This window comes from Perna viridis, chromosome 12 (genome assembly GCF_037379345.1).
Source record: "Perna viridis isolate PV_CMFRI_1.1 ecotype Kerala chromosome 12, ASM3737934v1, whole genome shotgun sequence".
Lineage (NCBI taxonomy): Eukaryota > Metazoa > Mollusca > Bivalvia > Mytilida > Mytilidae > Perna > Perna viridis.
The window spans coordinates 18,548,301-18,569,850 of record NC_142456.1 but is presented as its reverse complement, the minus strand read 5'-3'; the positions used below and the strand labels follow the sequence as shown (position 1 = coordinate 18,569,850).

General features: G+C 36.3%; 2 protein-coding genes across 2 annotated transcripts in view; both read left to right on the top strand.

The window, feature by feature from the left end:
- The window catches only part of LOC148601547 (asialoglycoprotein receptor 2-like), a 38,166-nt gene extending 16,616 nt beyond the window's left edge, over positions 1-21,550 (top strand). The window contains exons 2-4 of the mRNA XM_088556415.1: positions 19,814-20,050; positions 20,565-20,735; positions 21,315-21,550. Coding sequence (XP_088412541.1) covers positions 19,814-20,050; positions 20,565-20,735; positions 21,315-21,550 — 644 coding nt within the window. The remainder of the gene's footprint in view (positions 1-19,813; positions 20,051-20,564; positions 20,736-21,314) is intronic.
- Positions 5,354-8,993, top strand: LOC148601548 (uncharacterized). The gene is made up of 3 exons (XM_088556265.1): positions 5,354-5,831; positions 7,392-7,575; positions 8,906-8,993. The coding sequence occupies exons 1-3, from the start codon at positions 5,786-5,788 to the stop codon at positions 8,991-8,993; spliced, it is 318 nt and encodes a 105-aa protein (XP_088412391.1). The 5' UTR covers positions 5,354-5,785.

Sequence of the window (21,550 nt, the reverse complement as noted above, 5' to 3'; positions counted from 1 at the left end):
CTAATTTTCGTAGTTTTCTTGGGTGAGGCACACCACGAAATTTGGTTCCCAACAAAAAGGACTGTTTACTTAAAACATAAAACACGAATGCAAGAATTGACTTGTGTATCTTCTCTAAACAATGGAAATTGGTATCCACGAACTAAAGTACTTTCACAGAAGAGTATTTGAGCTGTTTCGGCATTCGGTAACAAAACTGGTAGCAAAATAAAGATACAAAAAAACCTCAAAAATAATCTATCAAAACCAAACAAAACAATCCTAAGAAAACACATATGGCCAATATTCATCTTTAGGACAAGTTAGATAGTACTTGGATAAGCCGTTTTAAAGCTCGTAATGCATTGAAAACATAAAATAAGGGTCTAGTGTTTGTATGCATGAAAAAACTTGTACATTACTAACAGATTAAAATGTAAAAAAGAACTTGACCGTATAAGTGATACTTAAATTTATTTGATATGTTACAAAAATAATTGTTTTCTCAAACACCAAGATTCCATCAGTAGCAATATTACTTCAAGATATTTTAATCTAATTTTAGACTTTTTAGACATGTAAATCAAGAGACGAAGTAAAGGAAACAGAACTGTTCGCGCGATGTAAAACTAAACTGGATAAACAACAATAAATAAGATAGAAAGAAAGAAACAATTCTCACCTACATTACCCAGATAATAACACACAGAAAAAACATATTGCTAAAACATATTGATCTTGAAGCGTAAACGTTCTCTGTATTTAGAAACATCTGCTGAGTCGTCAAAGATCTTGAATAATTCAACGGCTGTGTTAAAATCTATATTATTTTAACTTCAAAACTAACGATGTAAATTAGTTTTTATTACTTAATGCTATTCAGAATTGTCAACTTTCCTTTCATCTGTGGCAACATTCCTTCGGCTCCTGCGTATGGAGTGTTCATATCACAACTCATACGTTATGCCAGAGCTTGCCGAAACTACGCAGACTTTTTCTATCGCGCTAGAACTCTAACAAATAGGCTTCTGGAACAGGGTTATGTTGCTACAAGATTGAAGTCATCACTACAGAAGTTTTATGGTCGTCATCATGAACTCGTGGATCGTTATGGTGTATCCATCGGCACAATGAAAACTGATTTATTCAACGGGTCATAGTTTTCCTTTCCTCGTTTGTCTACCCTGGACTTGACTTTTTATGAGCAACTCGGCGGGTGTTTCTAGAAAGCAGAGGACGCTTACCCTACCGGTGCACCTGGTCCATGCTCCCAGTTTTTAGTGGAGTCCGAGTTGCTCATTTGCTTTTGTTACGTTTTTGTATGATTTTAGTTACTCCATGTTCTTTGTTGTGTATGTCTGTTTTCCATGTCTGGTCTTTGTCCCTGGATTACACTCTTTTGATTACCGCTATAACTTGGTTCCCTTGATTACTCTTTGTAAGGATAATTTTGTGCAATAACTTCACTGGACACATGTTCTACTTTGATAGATAAGTTTATATTGTAACCATATAATTATAGTGGTCAGGTTCTTAAAAGCGTCATTATCCTAATCAAAAGTAATCACAAGTCATTAAAAAGTACATTAGTCACTAGATAACTCCCGTCTTAATTCGTACTTCACAAAATATGGAACAACCGAGTCATCTGATTACAGTTAAGACATGTGCCTATAAACCCATGAACCATGTAGAGTAAAATGCAGAAATCTGTTCAGACCAATAATCTTCTGCAAGTAAAATGTCTGAATGCTGAAAGAAACTGCCAAGGGGTAGAAAAACGAATTTATTTTTAGCTAAATCCGTACTTTTTTTTAAAAAATATTTGAATCCAAGCTACAGCTGTTTCAGAGCTCCTTCAGCAACTACAAAAGATAAATTACGTGGACAAAGATTTTTACTGTAATTTAAGTGAACATCATCCAAAGATAACAACTAACCAGAAAACATGTACAATACAACATGACATTAGGTAGTAGTTTTCATGAAAATCAGACGGGTTGATTCATGCATGGCAAAAACAACGAATTCACTATTGTTTCTTATTCAGAAACATTTACATGCCATATGACCAGCCTTAGTTTGTTGAACTTTCGAGTTAAAAATTTATAGATTGTGTATGAAATTTGCAAGCATTATCGTTCTTGATTTGATTTGATTTTGTTGATATTAGTGGGAGATAAATGTATAATTTTCTAAAAAAAAATAATCGCATCTAAATACAGAATGGGCTATCTTATGCAAAAATATAACATATGTGGAATGAATAAAAAAAACATCCTTGGTTCGGTAGGGTTTATACACGAAGTTTATACGGAATGTTACTTAAATAAAAATCTAGCCGTCTTTGTTTCATTTCCGACATTTTAGCTCATTAGATGTTTTTAAAGACACTTTGCATGTTCTGCGCCATAACAAATCCAAATATACGAATATACGAAATAGTAGGCAAGAACAGATATTAACAGGAATTTAGATTATTTTCAAAATTAATGTGATATCTTCATATAACATGATCCCGTGCAGGTCCGGGAGTTTAAAGAATAGGCCTGCAGCAGCGCTAAGCTTGTCGTAAAAGGCGACTAAATAGTGCTCAGATCCCTAGCCGGGGGCTAGGGCGCTCTGCCCACAAAGCAACTGGGATGTGTGCCCCAGGTGGTGGAATGGGGTACCCCTGGTCTGTTAAATGCTGGGGTTTTCTGGCTATAATACGGAAAACCTGACCGCAAACCATAGTGGTGCACCGTGTTGGGAAAGATGCCACGTTCCTCGCACGTTAAAGAACCCTACTGTGGTATTCTCCCGGAGTAGGAACCATAGGGCTTCGCCACAGAAGGCTAAATTGTCCGACTCTACCCACCTCTCCCTATTTCTAGTGGCAATCAAAATTTTTGTTGACCCCATTGTCCTTGTGTCCCATCCCTTTTTCATTTCATCACCATTTCGTGTTCATTTTATCATCAATTTTATGTTCATCGTCTGAAAATGGCTGAAATATTGCTGCTCGGACGTTAAACCCCAACAAACAAACAAACAGATTTGTGCCTTCATGCTGTCTATAACTTTAACAGCGACTTTCTGGACGGTTTGGTGTAAAATAATAAAGACTGATCCAATTACCCTACGGCCCCGTGCAGGTCCGGGTGTTAAAAGAATAGGCCTGCAGCAGCGCTAAGCTTGTCGTAAAAGGCGACTAAATAATGCTCAGAAACCTAGCCGGGGGCTAGGCGCTCTGCCCACAGAGCAACTGGGATGTGTGCCCCAGGTGGTGGAATGGGGTACCCATGGCGTGTTACATGCTGGGGTTGTCAGGCTATAATACGGAAAACCTGACCGCAAACCATAGTGGTGCACCGTGTTGGGAACGATGGCACGTTCCTCGCACGTTAAAGAACCCTGCTGTGGTATTCGATAGGAGTAGGAACCTTTGCGCTCCGCCACAGGAGGCTAAATTGCCCGACCTTACCCATCCCCCCTTTTTCCAGTGGCAGTCAAAATTGGTTGACCCTATTATTCTTGTGACCCATCCTTTTTTTTTCATTTCATGTTCATTTTATCATCCATTTCATGTTCATTGTCTGAATATAGCTGAAATATTGCTGCTCGGACGTTAAACCCCAACAAACAAACAAACAAACCTTTCATACATTTCAAGGTAACAAAACCGTAACTTTGTACTAGCGTCAATGAAGGGGAAGTTATAAAAACACATGTTGTCTCTCCATAAGAAGTTATTTGATAGCTTAACTGTATATAACTGTAATTTATAAGTTTACAATACTTACAATTTTGTTATTATCAAATAATAATTATGATTACAAATGTTATTAAGTCTTAAGATGTACATTAGAGTACGCCAACGAGAACCTATCTGTTCTAATCATAAAAGATTGATTAGTTTAGTTTTATTAACATAGTTTTAGAAACAATAGGCATATGAGAAGGCACCAAATATTTATCTCTATTTACCTATCTTTTCTCGATTAATACAAGGCAGACTTCATTCATAACTTATTGAGTAGCACTCCAGCTAAGTATCATGCAAAATGTGATTCATGGGTAAAAAGCCTACATACTTTTATTTTTGATATTTTGTTTGAAATGTCATAGTAAACAGAAATTAACATGTGGTTTTTCATATAAGCCGTACTCTTAGGAGATACAAATTATATAGAATGCATTATAGATTTCAAAATTAAGGGAGATAACCCTGTCAATGGCACTCAAATACAATAGAATCTACTGGATTTTCAATGTGGATTATCTCATAAGAGCAGGCAGATTTTAATGAATAATTACACATTTCATAATATAGATCCATAAAACAACCTAATTACAAAAATAAAAATATGTAGCCTTTTTTGGGGTGCATCACATTTTTTTCAGATTTTGCATGATTCTTACAAAGACAGATACTTAATTTGATTTGATTGTTTATTACTCATCTGGGCAAGGATATTTTCCATAAACTAACTTGGTACTGTGACGTCATTAACGTCGATCTCGATCGCTCCGTAGCCCAAACTAAATAAGGCTTCGATAAAGGGACCAATCATACTTTTGTCTTTAATCCATTAGAAATTAAATTAAAAATGCTCGCATAACATGGTAAAAAATAGAAAAAAACTAAATGGCCTAAAACTTCCGCGCGATAATAACTGATATTTCAGCAGTTTTATTTTTTTTTTATTTATTTTTTTTTTCATTCATAAGTGTCTGGTTTGATGGGTTTTCGGAATTTTTAAAATTTTTTCTAGACAGGTGTCAATGTAAATCATTCTCAGTATATTCAAAATGTTAATTCCTTAGATAGCATCATGCTGTATTTTAAAGACAATATAGAGTTCTTGATATCACTGATTTTCCTTGATAAGTGTTGGAGCTATGTAAAACTATTTTTGTATGTGGGAGTTCATAATTAGTGTGCATGAGAATTTACCTGCAAACCATTACCTTTACTTCAGTAATATACATGTATTTGTTCTTTGATATGTTGTGTGCATTGTGTATATAGATTTTCTTGCTTCCCAATTTCTACGTTTTTCATACACCTGGATAGTCCTTCAATTTAAGTACCATTCTGTGTAAGAATCAGGTAATGGTCGGCACATCTTTTTTTCTCAATTTCGTGTGACAAATACATTCAATGCATCTAGAAAACAACCAAAAAAAGTTATTTGAAATGAATATTGGTATATTTTGCCTGCTTATATAGTAAAAAGGTTCCAGACATTTGTCTGCTATTTTTCCCTTCTGCATTTCAACTAAATTTGAGCAATCAATATCTTAAAAGAGCAGACTCTACAAACACTTTGATGGTTATTTCTGGAGGTTATGAGGTATTAATACTTGAACAAAGCAATAAAATCTATGCGTTTTTATGTGCCACAACTTAAACACATTTTGTTTAACAGACTTTGACAGAGAATTACTTTAATGCGTTGCTATTTTTTTACAGTACAATGTACTTGCAATAGGCACACACTTATTTCAGATAAACGATAACACAAGTTTTATATTAGTCGGCTGAAAGAAAGTAGCGAGCTTCTTTTCTTTATTTACGTAATGTTTGCATTAATTATTAGACTATTTCCTCAATTAATATCATGTTTTATATTTTTATATCGCATCTTACCCTGCTTGTACTATATTATTCATAAGGTTGTATCTACCTATAAAAATCATTTTTTCTTATTTTCTCATGTTTCTTCCAAAAGTTTTTAAGATACAATTTTTTTTTAATCAAATATTAACATTTTAACATATTAACAAGTTTTTTTTTTATTTTGAGGTCCTTAATTAAACCATGTTTTGGTCTTGTGGCAACAAAATCTTGTCTCAACAGCTTATTGGTAAGAACTGTATTATGCAAAGTTCAGGAACGCATCAGGAATAAATGAAAAAATAAAATATAGACATGTATATACCGACGTTTGCTATGTCGATTCATTACTGATTTTTTTTTAGATTGACGCTCGAGTTTAACTGGTAATAATGTCTTATTTAATCATCAAGATGTGGTACAAATACGTTCAGGCTCAAACTAAAGTTTTTAAGTATTTGTCATTTTATTTCTAATGTTTGGATAGGCATGTCACACCACAAATGCATACAATGAAACTTCCATGCAATTAAAGATGTTTTTGATTGTGAATGCTAAAAAATGATTCGAATATTTAAGATTTCATGATGATATTCGAGAATATGAGTATCGAGATTTTTATAACAGATATATTATGTATAAATTTTCTCAATATCAACAAAGTACCGAAACATCAGAATAGAAGAACAAATTCAGAGACTTCAAAATACAATTGCATGGCCTACACATAAAATCAATGATATGTTATAGATATTCTATAATATTTATGCAGTTTTACTCTGCGTCGTCAGTTATATCAAGTTGCACTGAAAATTTGTGGCGAAAATGGTAACATTTACGCTGCCGAAAAAACTGCATAAAAGTATGAAACATCTCTATCAACCTATAAAAATTCTTTTTTTATTTCCTCATGTTTCTTCCCACAAGTACACAGTGTATTTGCTCAATAAATTTCTATAAAATTTAATATTTGTTCTAAATATGGCGTCATTGACCCAACCTTTTATGTTATAGTTTCCGGGGGGGACTTTGAACCGCGGAAAATAATCGTTTGCGCAATTCCGGTCAAATAAAAGACTGTAATTTTGATTACAACTTATGATTTTACGTACTGTGGCAGATATTTTATAAGAATGTTTGATCCAGCTAACAGGCACTACTTTGAAATGGATCGACACGCTAAATCAAATTTTATTGTTCCAGCGCACAGAAGCAACAGTCCGTATGTAGTTCAGGCATCACACTTGGACAAATTCTTCCTCTTCTAAGCCTCTGAGTCGTCACTCAGTATCCCCGCGGGTGCTTAACGTAGAAGCAGTGATTCTAATGCATTCTCACTCTCGCGGGGAGCATGCTATTTTGACATAACCGAGATAAAATGAACCGTTGTCTATTGATTTGAATGAAAAACTTAGCTAAAAATTACGTTATTTTTTCTTTTTCTCTGAAAACAAATCGAGGAAAATCCGTTTTATATATATATAAAAAAATTACGAATAGAACATTAGGGCCATAATGTATTCCCTGAATTATGCAGATTCATGATCTCAACATTGACATTTCTGTTAAATAAGAAAACACAAAACACAAACATTATTTAATCAAAATGCACCATTAAATGACATAAGATAACAAAATTAAACAAAAACAACAAAAAAAGACAAAAACAAAACAAAAATGAAAGCACAACACAGTAAAAAACAAAGCTTTATATAATTTCTTTATCTAATAACTTTTACTAATCAATCAGTTATAATGTTATCATTAAGAAATATATATAACATTACATTTATTTCTTTGTCGTATGTAGATGAACAACAGAAGATTTTTTGTCATCCTACTTATAGTAATGGTGATATGTCCTATGTCACCACAGGATGTCAGAACACAGATACTTCCACAGCCATTTCCCTTTTTCGTACCAGTTCAAGACAATCCTCTTGTTTTAGTAACTCCAGCAGTAAATCGAACACCTGTCGATCTCTCGTCATTACGTAGGTGATCTTCAAAGATGATTTAGATTAGAGATATAACTTATGTATTCGTATAGGGTATGTAAGTCTCGTCATGTGAACCCGTGATTTCACGAGAATGGGTCCTAGTCTACCATTCAAAAGCAAGGAGATTTGTCATTTAGAGATCGTTGAGTTCAGTGTTTAAGGCAAAACATCTTTTTGTGTAAAAAATACTGATAAAAATGACAAATATCTATTTCTACATGATAAAGGTATTAAGAAAAAACATAAAATAGAAGATTTGGCATTGTTATACAGCGTTTCGAGCCACGTGCAGGTCCAGGTGTCGAAAGAATAGGCCTGCAGCAGCGCTAAGCTTATCGTAAAAGACGACTAAATAGTGCTCAGAAACCTAGCCAGTGGCCTACAGAGCAACTGGGATGTGTACCCTAGATGGTAGAATGGGGTATCCCTGGCGTGTTACATGCTGAGGTTGTCAGGCTATAATACGGAAAACCTGACCGCAAACCATAGTGGTGCACCGTGTTGGGAAAGATGTCACGTGAAAGAACCCTGCTGTGGTATTCGATAGGAGTAGGAACCTTTGCGCTCCGCCACAGGAGGCTAAATTGCCCGATCTTACCCATCCCTTGTTCTAGTGGCAATCAAAATTGTCGACCCTTATATCCTTGTGTCTGTTTTCATTTCACCATCATTTCATGTTCATAGTCTGAATATAGCTGCTCGGACGTTACACCCCAACAAACAAACAAACATACAATGTTTCGAGTACCCGGAAGTAAACAATAAAATGCAGATCGGTCTTCGGATTTCAATACGTTCTACGCCGAAACTAGAACGAGATTTACATACCCTATTCCTTCGAAGAAACTTTAACACTGTTTTTATTTCTTTTTTTACTCAAAGCTTTTGTCATTATTCCTTTTATTTATTGCTTCAATATTCATGCGTTGATATGTTCTTTTTGGATTTGCATTGTCGACCCCATAACAGTGGTAGTGCACTAAATAAAATTACCCCCCCCCCCCACCCCACATTTTTTTTTATTTTGCGTTTTCTGCGGTTAATTTACTTTCGTTCAGCTTTAAATATGCGATCATTCCACAAATCGTATAAGAATGTTATTTGAAGAAAAAATATTTAAGAGCTTAGTTTTGACATTACAGGTCTTACCGCGAAGATAGTGAAAATAAAACTCGCGAAAACTCCACCATATACAGTATGTAAACAGATTGTTCAAAACGTTTATCAGATAAAAAGTTCTCCTTTTCCACTATTACACTCTCTTCATAAATATCTACATAGAAGTATTACATTATTGTTGAATTATTTTTACTTTATGTTTCAGTTATTCCATTAATATTGCTTTCTACCATTCCTTCGCTTCTCATCACAACCACAACCACAACAACAACAACAACATTAGCTCCTGGTAAAGTATGAGTAGGAGAAACAATGTTAGCTGTAAACCAAATTATTTTTGCGAGCGATTTATGTTTGCGAACTTCGCGAAATAAATCGCCTCAAATTATTCTCCTAGTAACAGAAAAGAATATTTAAAAGATTATTAAACGGAAAAAATTGATAATACACGACAGTGGATTGACACTTTCAACGCGACATTGGACTAACAGGCTACGTCGCGTTTACAGTATTCTATCCATATTTATTAATTGGTTATGTTCTTATTATGATAAAGTTGTTGCTTTATCGATTTTTGCTACACATGTTGCCACAGTGCTTCAAATTTTCTATCGTTACACAAGATTAATTTTATGGATAATTTTTTTATCTGATTGGTCGATCACATATGTTTCGGCTTCCATTCAAGGGACATTTTCGGTAGGAATTGTATTATTATATTTGCATTCACCATATATTTTACTATTTTATATTTGCTTTATTTTGTATTTCATATTTGTTGAATAATTTTATTTCATCCATGTAAACCATGAGGAATTTTTATTCTTCACAACTTGTTAATTTCATCCATCTCCACCAGCTAGAAACTAATTTCTAATCGATATTATTCTTTATTTGAAAATCTAGAACTGCAGAATCAATACACATTTGTTTTGGTATTTTCCTTTATTGCTTCGCACTTACACGATGATTGGATGAATGATAACCGAACCGACTAGATTTACTATCCATTTTCACCATTAGGAATCATATATTCCATCTAGATCATCCCCGTGCAGGTCCGGGTGTTAGGCACAGCACTAAGCTTGTCGTAAAACTCGACTAAATAGTGCTCAGAACCGTAGCCGGGGGATAGGGCGCTCTGCCCACAGAGCAACTGGGATGTGTGCCCCAGGCGGTGGAATGGGGTACCCCTGGCGTAGTACATGCTGGGGTTGTCAGGCTATAATACGGAAAACCCGACCATAAACCATAGTGGTGCACCGTGTTGGGAAAGATGCCACGTTCCTCGCACGTTAAAGAACCCTACTGTGGTATTCTCCCGGAGTAGGAAACGTGGGGCTCCGCCACAGGAGGCTAAATTGCCCGACCCTACCCACCTCTCCCTATTTCCAGTGGCAGTCAAAATTTGTCGACCCCATTGTTCTTGTGTCCCGTCCCTTTTTCGTGTTGTCGTCATTTCGTGTTTATTTTATCATCAATTTCATGTTCATCGTCTGAATATAGCTGAAATATTGCTTCTCGGACGTTAAACCCCAACAAACAAACAAACAAACCATCTAGATCAAGGATGCTTATTCTAATGTTGTTATTGTTATTTTTACAGTTAACAATTGACAGATAACAGTACCCTATAAAAGGAGAAAATAAATATAATTTAGTTCTAATGTTTATGTGTATATGTGTTTTATGAATATCTTTTCGATGTATGGTCTATATGTAAATGGTTAACCAAAGCACAAAATAACTATGCATTCGAAAAAGTATTGGCTTCTGCTTTTCTTTTACTCAAAGTAGTTTATTTTTTTGTTGTAATGCAAATTAAATACAATTTAAACCGGGAAAAAAACAAGGTTGAAAATTTCTAATCCAACCAAATCATACTTTTGATAGATTACAATTTTCCGATGAAAACATGGTTAAATAAATCCTGTATTTTTTTATTAACAACATATTTGTTCTGTATTGTGGACGATACTATTTTAATTATAATACGGAAAACCTGGCCGCAAACCAGTGGTACAGCGTGTTGGGAAATATGCCACGTTCCTCGCACATTCATAAAAACCTTCTGTGGTATTCTCCCGGACTAGGAACCACAGGGCTCCGCCACAGGAGGCTAAATTGCCCGATCCTACCCACTTCTCCAAATTTCCAGTGACAATCAAACTTTGCCGACCCCTTTATCCATGTGTCCCATCCCGTTTTCATTTCATCATCATTTCATGTTCATTTTATCATCCTTTTCATGTTCATCGCCTGAAATATATAGCTAAAATATTACTGCTCGGGCGTTAAACCCCAACAATCAATCAATCAGTCTTATGATATATATTGGCAAGCTGTTCACACTGTGCACATTTGTGGGAAAAAGTATGTTTAAGTGTTGCAGAGATTTTTGTTTGTCTCCTGTAACATGATAGGTATTACACTATATACATATTCTCATCATTATATTAAAATAGAATGCACAAACAAATAAACAAATATTGACAAGAATCTTTTCTTTTATCACAATAAATTGGAGATTAAAATGCAGTGAAACCGAATGCTGAATTCATCGAAAATCTGTCTTAACTGGACTCTTTTTTAAAGACTCTGGATATCAATTTAAATGTTTTCTTTTTTTAATTTTGATTTAACCTAACCGCTGTCTATATTCAATTAAAATTAATATCTAAAAGGGTTTCCTTTAGACTGGTGTCACTGTACATGTAAAAAAAACAAAACCGAATGCATCTTATTTTATTAAAAGGACCTTTTACCACGATAATTGATGATGGTAAGAAGTTGTACCAAAACAATACGTTAGTTAGAATTTATCAAATGAACTTTAGCATTAAGCGTACGCATGTTAAAATTCAAATTGCTGATAAGTTATTATTTTACCATTCAATACATTGTGATTTCAATATTGCGTTTATTCTGTGCGTATGGGGTACACTACGCGACGAACATCGACTCCCCGTCATCTGTGGATCTGTGGTTATATCCATTCAGCACCTGCGAATAACCCGTACGTTTGCAAGAGATTTCCAAAAGGAGCGCGGACTTTTTGTACGTCGCTCGACTTCTTTCAATTAAGCTTCTGGTACAGGATTATATTGTTACAAGATTAATGTCATCATTACAAAAAAATTAAATTAAAATCGTCACCTGTAACTTGAAGATTATAACAGGTTATCAATCTGCCCCATGAGATCCGCATTGTCATAGTTTTCCTTTTTCCTCTTTGCCAAATCCGGACGAGACAATCCAGAGGGTGTTTATAAAAGGGAAGAGAAGCTTATCCTACCGATGAACCCGATCCATGCTCCCAGTTTTAAGTGCAGATCGCCTGAATTACTCATTTCCTTTGAGACCCGTGCAGGTCCGGGTGTCAAAAGAATACGCCTGCAGCAGCGCTAAGCTTGTCGTAAAAGGCGACTAAATAGTGCTCAGAACCCTAGCCGTGGGCTAGGGCGCTCTGCCCACAGAGCAACTGGGATATGTGCCCCAGGTGGTGGAATGGGATACCCCTGGCGTGTTACATGCTGGGGTTGTCAGGCTATAATACGGAAAACCTGACCACAAACCATAGTGGTGCACCGTGTTGGGAAAGATGCCACGTTCCTCGCACGTTAAAGAACCCTACTGTGGTATTCCCCCGGAGTAGGAACCATAGGGCTCCGCCACAGTAGGCTAAATTGCCCGACCATACCCACCTCTCCCTATTTACAGTGGCAATCAAAATTTGTCGACCCCATTGTCTTTGTGTCCCATCCCTTTTTCATTTCATCATCATTTCATGTTCATTTTATCATTAATTTCATGTTCATCGTCTGAATATAGCTGAAATATTGCTGCTCGGACGTTAAACCCCAACAACCAAACAAACAAACATTTCCTTTGATGTATATGTGCGTGTAATTTTTAGGTATTTTGTGGTTTTCTATTTGTTGTTTCTTCTGTCTATTGTCTTAGTCTGGTCGTTGTCCCAGTATTGTGTTATTCTTGTATCAACATTCACTTCATAGTTCTTTGTTCAAATACATTACAAATACATGTATAACAATGATCTCAAATCATTTCCACTATTATTGGAAAATAGCTGGTTAAATAGAAATGAAATCATAAGTTTCCACTTCAAGAAATTTGATAGTCTTAGGAAAAGATGAACAAATAACAAGGAGGAGTGAAAACCAGTGTTAAAAATCAGAATAACAACAATAATAGGGACAGGGCCAACTGGAATGGGGTACCCCTGGCATGTTACATGCTGGGGTTGTCAGGCTATAATACGGAAAACCTGACCGCAAACAATAGTGGTGCACCGTGTTGGGAAAGATGCCACGTTCCTCGCACGTTAAAGAACCCTGCTGTGGTATTCGATAGGAGTAGGAACCTTTGCGCTCCGCCACAAGAGGCTAAATTGCACGACCTTACCCATCCCCCCTTTTTCCAGTGGCAATCAAAATTTGTCGACCCTATTATCCTCCTGACCCATCCTTTCTTTTTTTTCATTTCATGTTCATTTTATCATCCATTTCATGTTCATCGTCTGAATATAGCTGAAATATTGCTGCTCGGACGTTAAACCCCAACAAACAAACAAAACAAACTATTGACACCCGGACCTGCACGGGGCTGTAAATGTTGTTTGTTTGTTGTTTTTTTTTTTCTGTTTGTATTTTTTTTTTGTCTCAAGTTTCTAGACTCTATCTTCCGTTTTTCGGAACTACCGTTTAAATTCTTTAGTCGAATCACAAAAGTAGTTTTACTTGATTTTACAGGTAATGTAGTCACTGACTAAATAGATTTTCTGTGATCTCTCCAAGTTGAATTGTTTCATTGTTCAACAAATGTATAAAAGAAATGATTATTGTCAGTCGATTTCATAAAGCATTTTTTCACGTACGTGTCACAATAAAAAAAGCATTGTGAAATAACTTCTAACAATAAGCAGCTTATTTGGATCGTAATCGTTTGTCAATGACATGACAAATAATACACACTTTAGGATGTAGGTTGCTTTGATATTTTTTTCTGATAAATTACTTCTGATATTTTTAAACAAAATCTTCTGTTCCGATATTGAGTTTGTAACACCAACTTACATTATTTTTTATATCTGACGATTTCAAGGAGATATTTTTTAAGCTAAGTGCACCTTAACCTTTGGAAGACATGCTTAAAATTGATTGGGAGTCTATCAAATCTATGAATGCTGTTAACGAAATGTGAACATTCTTAAAGAACAGTTTTATGGAAGAAATTGACGATCATTTACCCTTACAGAAAGAAGGATTAAACCAAGATCAGAACAATGGATTAATGATGTAATTCTAACTGACATGCATCAACGAGATTATTCACATACACAAGCCTTAAAGACAAATTCTGAATATGACTGGGCGTTATAGAAATATGCCAGAAATAAAATCGTATCAAAATTCAAAGAGGCAAAATAATCTTATATTGATGAAGTCATAGACCAAGTATCTATAAAACTAAAAGATATGTGGCATTGTCTTAAGGAATTCATTCCATCAAAATCTAAAATATTTAGAAAGAGTAATCAAGGGAACCAAGGTTATAACGGTAATCAAAAGAATGCAATCCAGGGACAAAGACCAGACATACACAACACAGAACATAAAGTAACCAAAATCATACATACAAAGTAATAAAAGCAAATGAGCAACTCGGACTCCACTAAAATCTGGGAGCATGGACCAGGTGCACCGGTAGGGTAAGAGTCCTCTGCTTTTCTAGAAACACTCGCCGAGTTGCTCATAAGAAGTCAAATCCGGGGTAGACGAAAGGGGAAAGGAAAACTATGAGAAGTTGAACAAATAGGTTTTCATGGTGCAGATTGATACACCGTAACGATCCACGAGTTTATGATGACGACCATAAACTTTTAAAGTGATGACTATAATCTTGTAGCAACATAACCCTGCTCCAGAAGCCTATTTGTTAGAATTCTAGCGCGATATTAAAAGTCTACGTAGTCTCGGCAAGCTCTGGCATAAAGTACGTATGAGTTGTGATATAAACACGCCATACACAGGTGCTGAAGGAATGTTGCTGCAGATGAAGGAAAAGTTGACAATTTTTAATGAAAAGTCATCACGTTTGTCGTCAATTGTGGTCAATAGTTTTCCTTTACCATCCATTTCTAAGTGTAGGTCAAGATGTGAGGCTGACCTCACAGTGTCTATAGTATCCTTTATCTCAATTTCTTTGGGGTAGATGCGATGTATCAAATCCCCAAAATTAGCATTGTGTAAAGATAATACCTCATCTATATAGCGGAAACTGAGATTGAAGGATCTAGCTAAACGATATTCTTTCTTTCGGATCAGATTAGCTATAAAGTCAGCCTGATAAGAGTGAAGGAATAGTCAGCAAGTAGAGGAGCACAATTTGTTCCCATTGGAATGTCGACCGTTTGTTGAAAAACAAACTGGACAAATACGTTGTCGATTAAAAATTCCAGCATTTTGTAAACGTCTTCTATATATTTGGAAGATTATTTGGAATTATTTCTTACAAAGTATGAGGAATCTATACCAGGAACTATATATTTGTTGAACTGATTGTCTACAAAAGATCATTCGATTTTTTCAGGACACACATTGAAATTAATACCAGATGATCAAACTGTGTCCGAAAATGATGAGATTGCTGACATATTTAACAAACCTTTTTTCTGCAGCAACGGTCATAATTTTCGGTCAGTATTGGTAAAAATGTTGAATTTTTGTGTACCAAAAATGACTAAAAGTTTTATTCTGAAGGAAATCTCTGGAATGTGTACTGCAAAGGCTACAGGATTAGACAATATATCTGTTAAATTGCTTAAATTAACATCAAGTGATATTGTTGCAGTTTTAATATTTATTTTGAACTTTTCAATTGATACAAACTTGACTGGAAAAATGCCAGGGTTACTCCTATATTCAAATCAGGCGATGAACATATTGTAAACAACTATAGACCAGTTCCGGTATGGCCAATTGTAAGCAAACTTCTCGAAAGACATGTCTTCAATACATTTTATGAATATTTGTCAAATGATAAATTAATACCTACAAGTCAATCCGGTTTCCGACCAAAACACTTTAGTGGGACAGCATTAAATAGTTCAGTTGATCGTTGGCTCAAGCATATTATCTATTGAATGATCGGAATGAAACTTTATAAAATTGTACAACCATAGAATCTTTCTTAAAAAATGTATTTACAACAATGTCATGGTCATTAGTTTATTTGTATTGCTAGTCAAACATTGTTTGTATTTTACTGCTATATTGTAACTTTTATAATTTATGCTGTATATTTGTATATAATGCAGGACCATATTGTAAACTAGTTATGTAACTAAATATGTTATCCTGTTTAAATAAAGGAGATTATTATTTATTATTATTATTATTATGACCTTTGCATACAAGACTGTACTTATAAGTTTCTGAAGAAAGTACCTTATCGCACCAATAACCCAAACATGTCTTTTTTTTTAAATCAAACTCTGGGTCAGAATTCCGGTATCATAACATATTTATATTTATTTCAAATTATCGGTTTGACAGTAATGACGTCATAGTTTAAGTTGTGTGTAAAGGAAGTGACCAATATTACAACAAAAATATTCATAATTTGTAAATTGTTAATGAAAGTATACGCAGTAGGAAAAATATTCGAATGTTAACTGCAGAAGTATCCCTGGTTAAACGAAAGTAGAGAAAACGGGGAACATTAAGGGTCGAAAAATAAGGCACAATAGACAGCAAAAACTGCACATAAAAACTTGGGTAAAGCCATGTAATCTGGAAGGGTTAGCGGTTTTGGGCAATAAGTACGGCTCTGCTTAAAATCGATTGTTTTCATTTTATGCCGTCAATATCATCCTGTCTTTTCTCTTAACATGTCATTATCAACTAAACCCAACTTTCACTGAATCTTAGTTTTTTAAAACATTCTTCTTTAAGATTTCTTAAGGGTTTCTAATCAATAATTTTGTACAAAAGTTACGCATGTTTAACTTATATTAACCATCAACGCGAAATGGTAACGGAATTATATTTTTGGGGGCAATTACTTCGCTATACCTGTGTTTAATGTTGTCTTTGGGGCCAGCTGCAGCCTGCCGGTTTTCTTCGTCAGTCCTTTAAGACCCATTAGTAGCTTTGAGCTGCCGTTTTCCATCCGCCCCGTGCAGGTCCGGGTGTTAAAAGAATAGACCTGCAGCAGCGCTAAGCTTGTCGTATAAGGCGACTAAATAGTGCTCAGAAACCTAGCCGGGGGCTAGGCGCTCTGCCCACAAAGCAACTGGGATGTGTGCCCCAGGTGGTGGAATGGGGTACCCATGGCGTGTTACATGCTGGAGTTGTCAGGTTATAATACGGAAAACCTGACCGCAAACCATAGTGGTGCACCGTGTTGGGAAAGATGCCACGTTCCTCGCACGTTAAAGAACACTGCTGTGGTATTCGATAGGAGTAGGAACCTTTGCGCTCCGCCACAGGAAGCTAAATTCCCCGACCCTACCCATCCCTCCCTTTTTCTTGTGGCAATCAAAATTTGTCGACCCTATTATCCTTGTGAACCATCCTTTCTTTTTTTCATTTCATGTTCATTGTCTGAATATAGCTGAAATATTGCTGCTCGGACGTTAAACCCCAACAACCAAACCAATCGACAAGACGACTAAATAGTGCTCAGAAACCTAGCCGGGGGCTAGGACGCTCTGCCCACAGAGCAACTGGGATGTGTGCCCCAAGTGGTGGAATGGGGTACCCCTGGCGTGTTACATGCTGGGATTGTCAGGCTATAATACGGAAAACCTGACCGCAAACCATAGTGGTGCACCGTGTAGGGAAACATGCCACGTTCCTCGCACATTAAAGAACCTTAATGTGGTATTCTCCCGGAGTAGGAACCATAGGGCTCCGCCACAGTAGGCTAAATTGCCCCACCATACCCACCTCTCCCTATTTACAGTGGCAATAAAAATTTGTCGACCCCGTTGTCCTTGTGTCCCACCCCTTTTTCATTTCATCATTTCATGTTCATCGTCTGAGTATGGCTGAAATATTGCTGCTCGGACGTTAAACCCCAACAAACAAACATTAAATTTAGCTTTTATAAAAACTTCAAGCTTACCCTACCGGTGCACCTGGTCCATGCTCTCAGTTTTTAGTGGAGTCTAAGTTCCTCATATACTTTTATTACTTTGTATGTATTATTTCGTTCTTTAAGGTTCTTTATTTTATGTGTCTGGTTTGTTTTTGTTTGTTGGAGTTTAACGTCCGAGCAGCAATATTTCAGCTATATTGAGACAATGAACATGAAATTGATTGTTTGTTTGTTGGGGTTTAACGTCCGAGCAGCAATATTTCAGCTATATTCAGACGACGAACATGAAATCGATGATCAAATCAACATGAAATGGAAAAAAAAAAGAATGGGACACGAGGATAATAGGGTCGACAAATTTTAATTGCCACTGGAAAAAGGGGGGATGGGTAAGGTCGGGCAATTTAGCCTCCTGTGGCGGAGCGCAAAGGTTCCTACTCCTATCGAATACCACAGCAGGGTTCTTCAACGTGCTAGGAACGTGGCATCTTTCCCAACACGCTGCACCACTATGGTTTGCGGTCAGGATTTCCGTATTATAGGCAGACAAACCCCAGCATGTAACACGCCAGGGGTACACATCCCAGTTGCTCTGTGGGCAGAGCGCCTAGCCCCCGGCTAGGTTTCTGAGCACTATTTAGTCGCCGTATACGACAAGCTTAGCGCTACTGCAGGCCTATTCTTTTAACACCCGGACCTGCACGGGGCAACATAAAATGATGAAGTGAAAAAGGGATGGGACACAAGGACAATGGGGTCGACAAATTTTGATTGCCATTGGAAATTGGGAGAGGTGGGTAGAGTCGAGCAATTTAGCCTCCTGTGGCGGAGCCCTATGGTTCCTTCTCCGAGAGAATACCACAGTAGGGTTCTTTAACGTGCGAGTAACGTGGCATCTTTCCCAACACGGTGCACCACTATGGTTTGCGGTCAGGTTTTCCGTATTATAGCCTGAAAACCCCAGCATGTAACACACCAGGAGTACCCAATTCCAGTTGCTCTGTGGGCAGAGCGCCCTAGCCCCCTGCTAGGGTTCTCAGCACTATTTAGTCGCCTTTTACGACAAGCTTAGCACTTGCCCAGGATTGCATTCTTTTGATTTCCACGACAAATTAGAACTAAAACAAATAGGCAAATTTATAGTCAATAAGTACTTTTATCAAACTTGCACAACACTGAAAGGACGCTTACCCTACTGTTGCACCTGGTTCATTGCCCATAGTATATAGTGGAGTTGTTGTTTATTTAATTTCTTTGAGCCCCATGCAGGTCCGGGTGTTAAAAGAATAGGCCTGCAGCAGCGCTAAGCTTGTCGTAAGAGGCGACTAAATAATGCTTAGAACCCTAGCCGGGGGCTTAGGCGCTTTGCCCACAGAGCAACTGGGATGTGTGCCCCAGGTGGTGGAATGGGGTACCCCTGGCGTGTTACATGCTGGGATTGTCAGGCTATAATACGGAAAACCTGACCGCAAACCATAGTGGTGCACCGTGTTGGGAAAGATGCCATGTTCCTCGCACGTTAAAGAACCCTACTATGGTATTCTTCCGGAGTAGAAACCTTAGGGCTCCGCCACATGAGGCTAAATTGCCCGATCCTTCCCACCTCTCCCTATTTCCAGTGGCAATCAAAATTTGTCGACCCCATTGTCCTTGTGTCCCATCCCTTTTTCATTTCATCATTTCATGTTCATTTTATCGTCAATTTCATGTTCATCGTCTCAATATAGCTGAAATATTGCTGCTCGGACGTTAAACCCCAACAAACAAAGAGTCGTTAGTTTAACCGTTCTGGAAGAGAGAGAATAAATGCTATAAAATCTGGTCTAATTTATCTGTTTTTCTGAGTGGTAAGAGATCGGATTTTAGAATGAATCTTGTTCATTTACTTTTTTTTCTTTTTTGTTTTTGCTTTTAATTTATTTTCTATTTTTAGATATATCTTTAAACCATCTCAAGATTTTCTGACCAATTATACATTTTTCCATTTAAGATATCGGGATGGAGTACAAACCATTACAACCTTACATCAGTTGGGACATTTCACGCTCAGAAAAAATTGTGTTCCAAACAGAACACAATTCCATTACAAAATGTGCGTTCGAGTGTAGCTATATAGAAACATGCCGCTTTTTTACCATATACCAAGACATTTGCTTTGGGATTTCGGCAGTTATTTCAGCTTCATCGCAGAATCAGTCAGTTCAAATGTATGCTAAACAAAGTGAAGGTGAACATACGTTACGAACTACTCTACATCTATTTGTTTTTTGCATAATTTGTATACTGAATATATTCGCAGATAATAGACGTATTTACACTAGTGGAACTATTGACAAAAATAATACATTTTTGCTGTTGTTCTCGTACTTTATTCTCCTTCAACGTAATGACGTCACAATTTAAAATTATTTTGGTTCATTTACGTCATAAAGTTATTCGGAGACCAATCTGGCGTCATTCGGTGTAAAATGACAAGTGTGAATTCATGCATTATTTTCACAGTTTTGGAATAATGTTTGTATATGAGTCAATTTTACACAGCACATTATTGATACACACATTGTACACATTTAGTTCCAATATAAATATGACATGAACGCATACTTTGCATCTACCTTATTTGTCAAAATTAACAAAAAAATGAACTTTGTTTTTAATTAGGTATAGTACATCATTGAAGAATTTGTTTAAATATGGATTAACCAAAATTTAAGAAAACTGAAATTCATTTTTTTTTGTAGATTGCTCTTCCCCCTTTTTTGTCCATATTGAGGGATTTTGTTTGTTTACAAGTGCTTTTAAATTAAACTGGTTCCAAGCTAGAAATTACTGTGAGAACCTTAACGGCAGTTTGTTATACCTCGATACTGAAGTCAAATTTTCTACGTTCACACATTACATACAAACTTATTGTAAGTATTGAATGTAAAGAAAACTGTTGATTCCTTTTAGGTAAATGGTCCAAAATTTGTGCAATTATAAGTTTTGAACAGCGTCTGATGTTTGATATTTACTCTAAACGCTGCATCCAGCTCTGCCAGAAAATGCAACAATCTTGCAAATCGGAAAAAAGTGAAAAAATTACGTTACATTATCCGATCGTCAAACAACGTTTGATTTGAATAATTTCCGAGAATTTTGAAAGACCTGTCTGCAGGGGTTAGTAAGAAAAAATACGAACGTCTGCCGCCGTGTGGAGCTTGATGTTATTTATACAATGTAAACTAACGAAACCAAATCCTGACAAATCCGGAAACCTATCTAAACCAGACACTTTTGAAAGTCCCTTTATACCATTTTTAATCTTGTTTAACCGAACATTTGTCTAAATCGAACCATTTTTAAAGTCGAAAAAGTTTATACATGTATGAGTTTATCAGCTTTTTTTTTTTTTTTTTTTTGTTCATTTTTAATTTTTCATTTATCAAATATTATTACATTGTACTTAAATAATATATTGACAAACCGTCGACCTGTTTTTTATGCTTTAGATCCACACGAGATTAGGCAATATTTTGTTGGCGCATCAGATATATATCAAGAAGGTGTCTGGGAATGGACAAAACTGAATTCTCAAAACTATTTTTCTTGGCAAGGCACTCAGCCGAACAACCGCGACAATGACTTCAATGGAGAAGAAGCTGACTTCGGAATTTACTACACTGGAACGTGGAAAATGAGGGACGAATTCTGCTACCAAAGTTTGCGTTTTATTTGTGAAAAATGA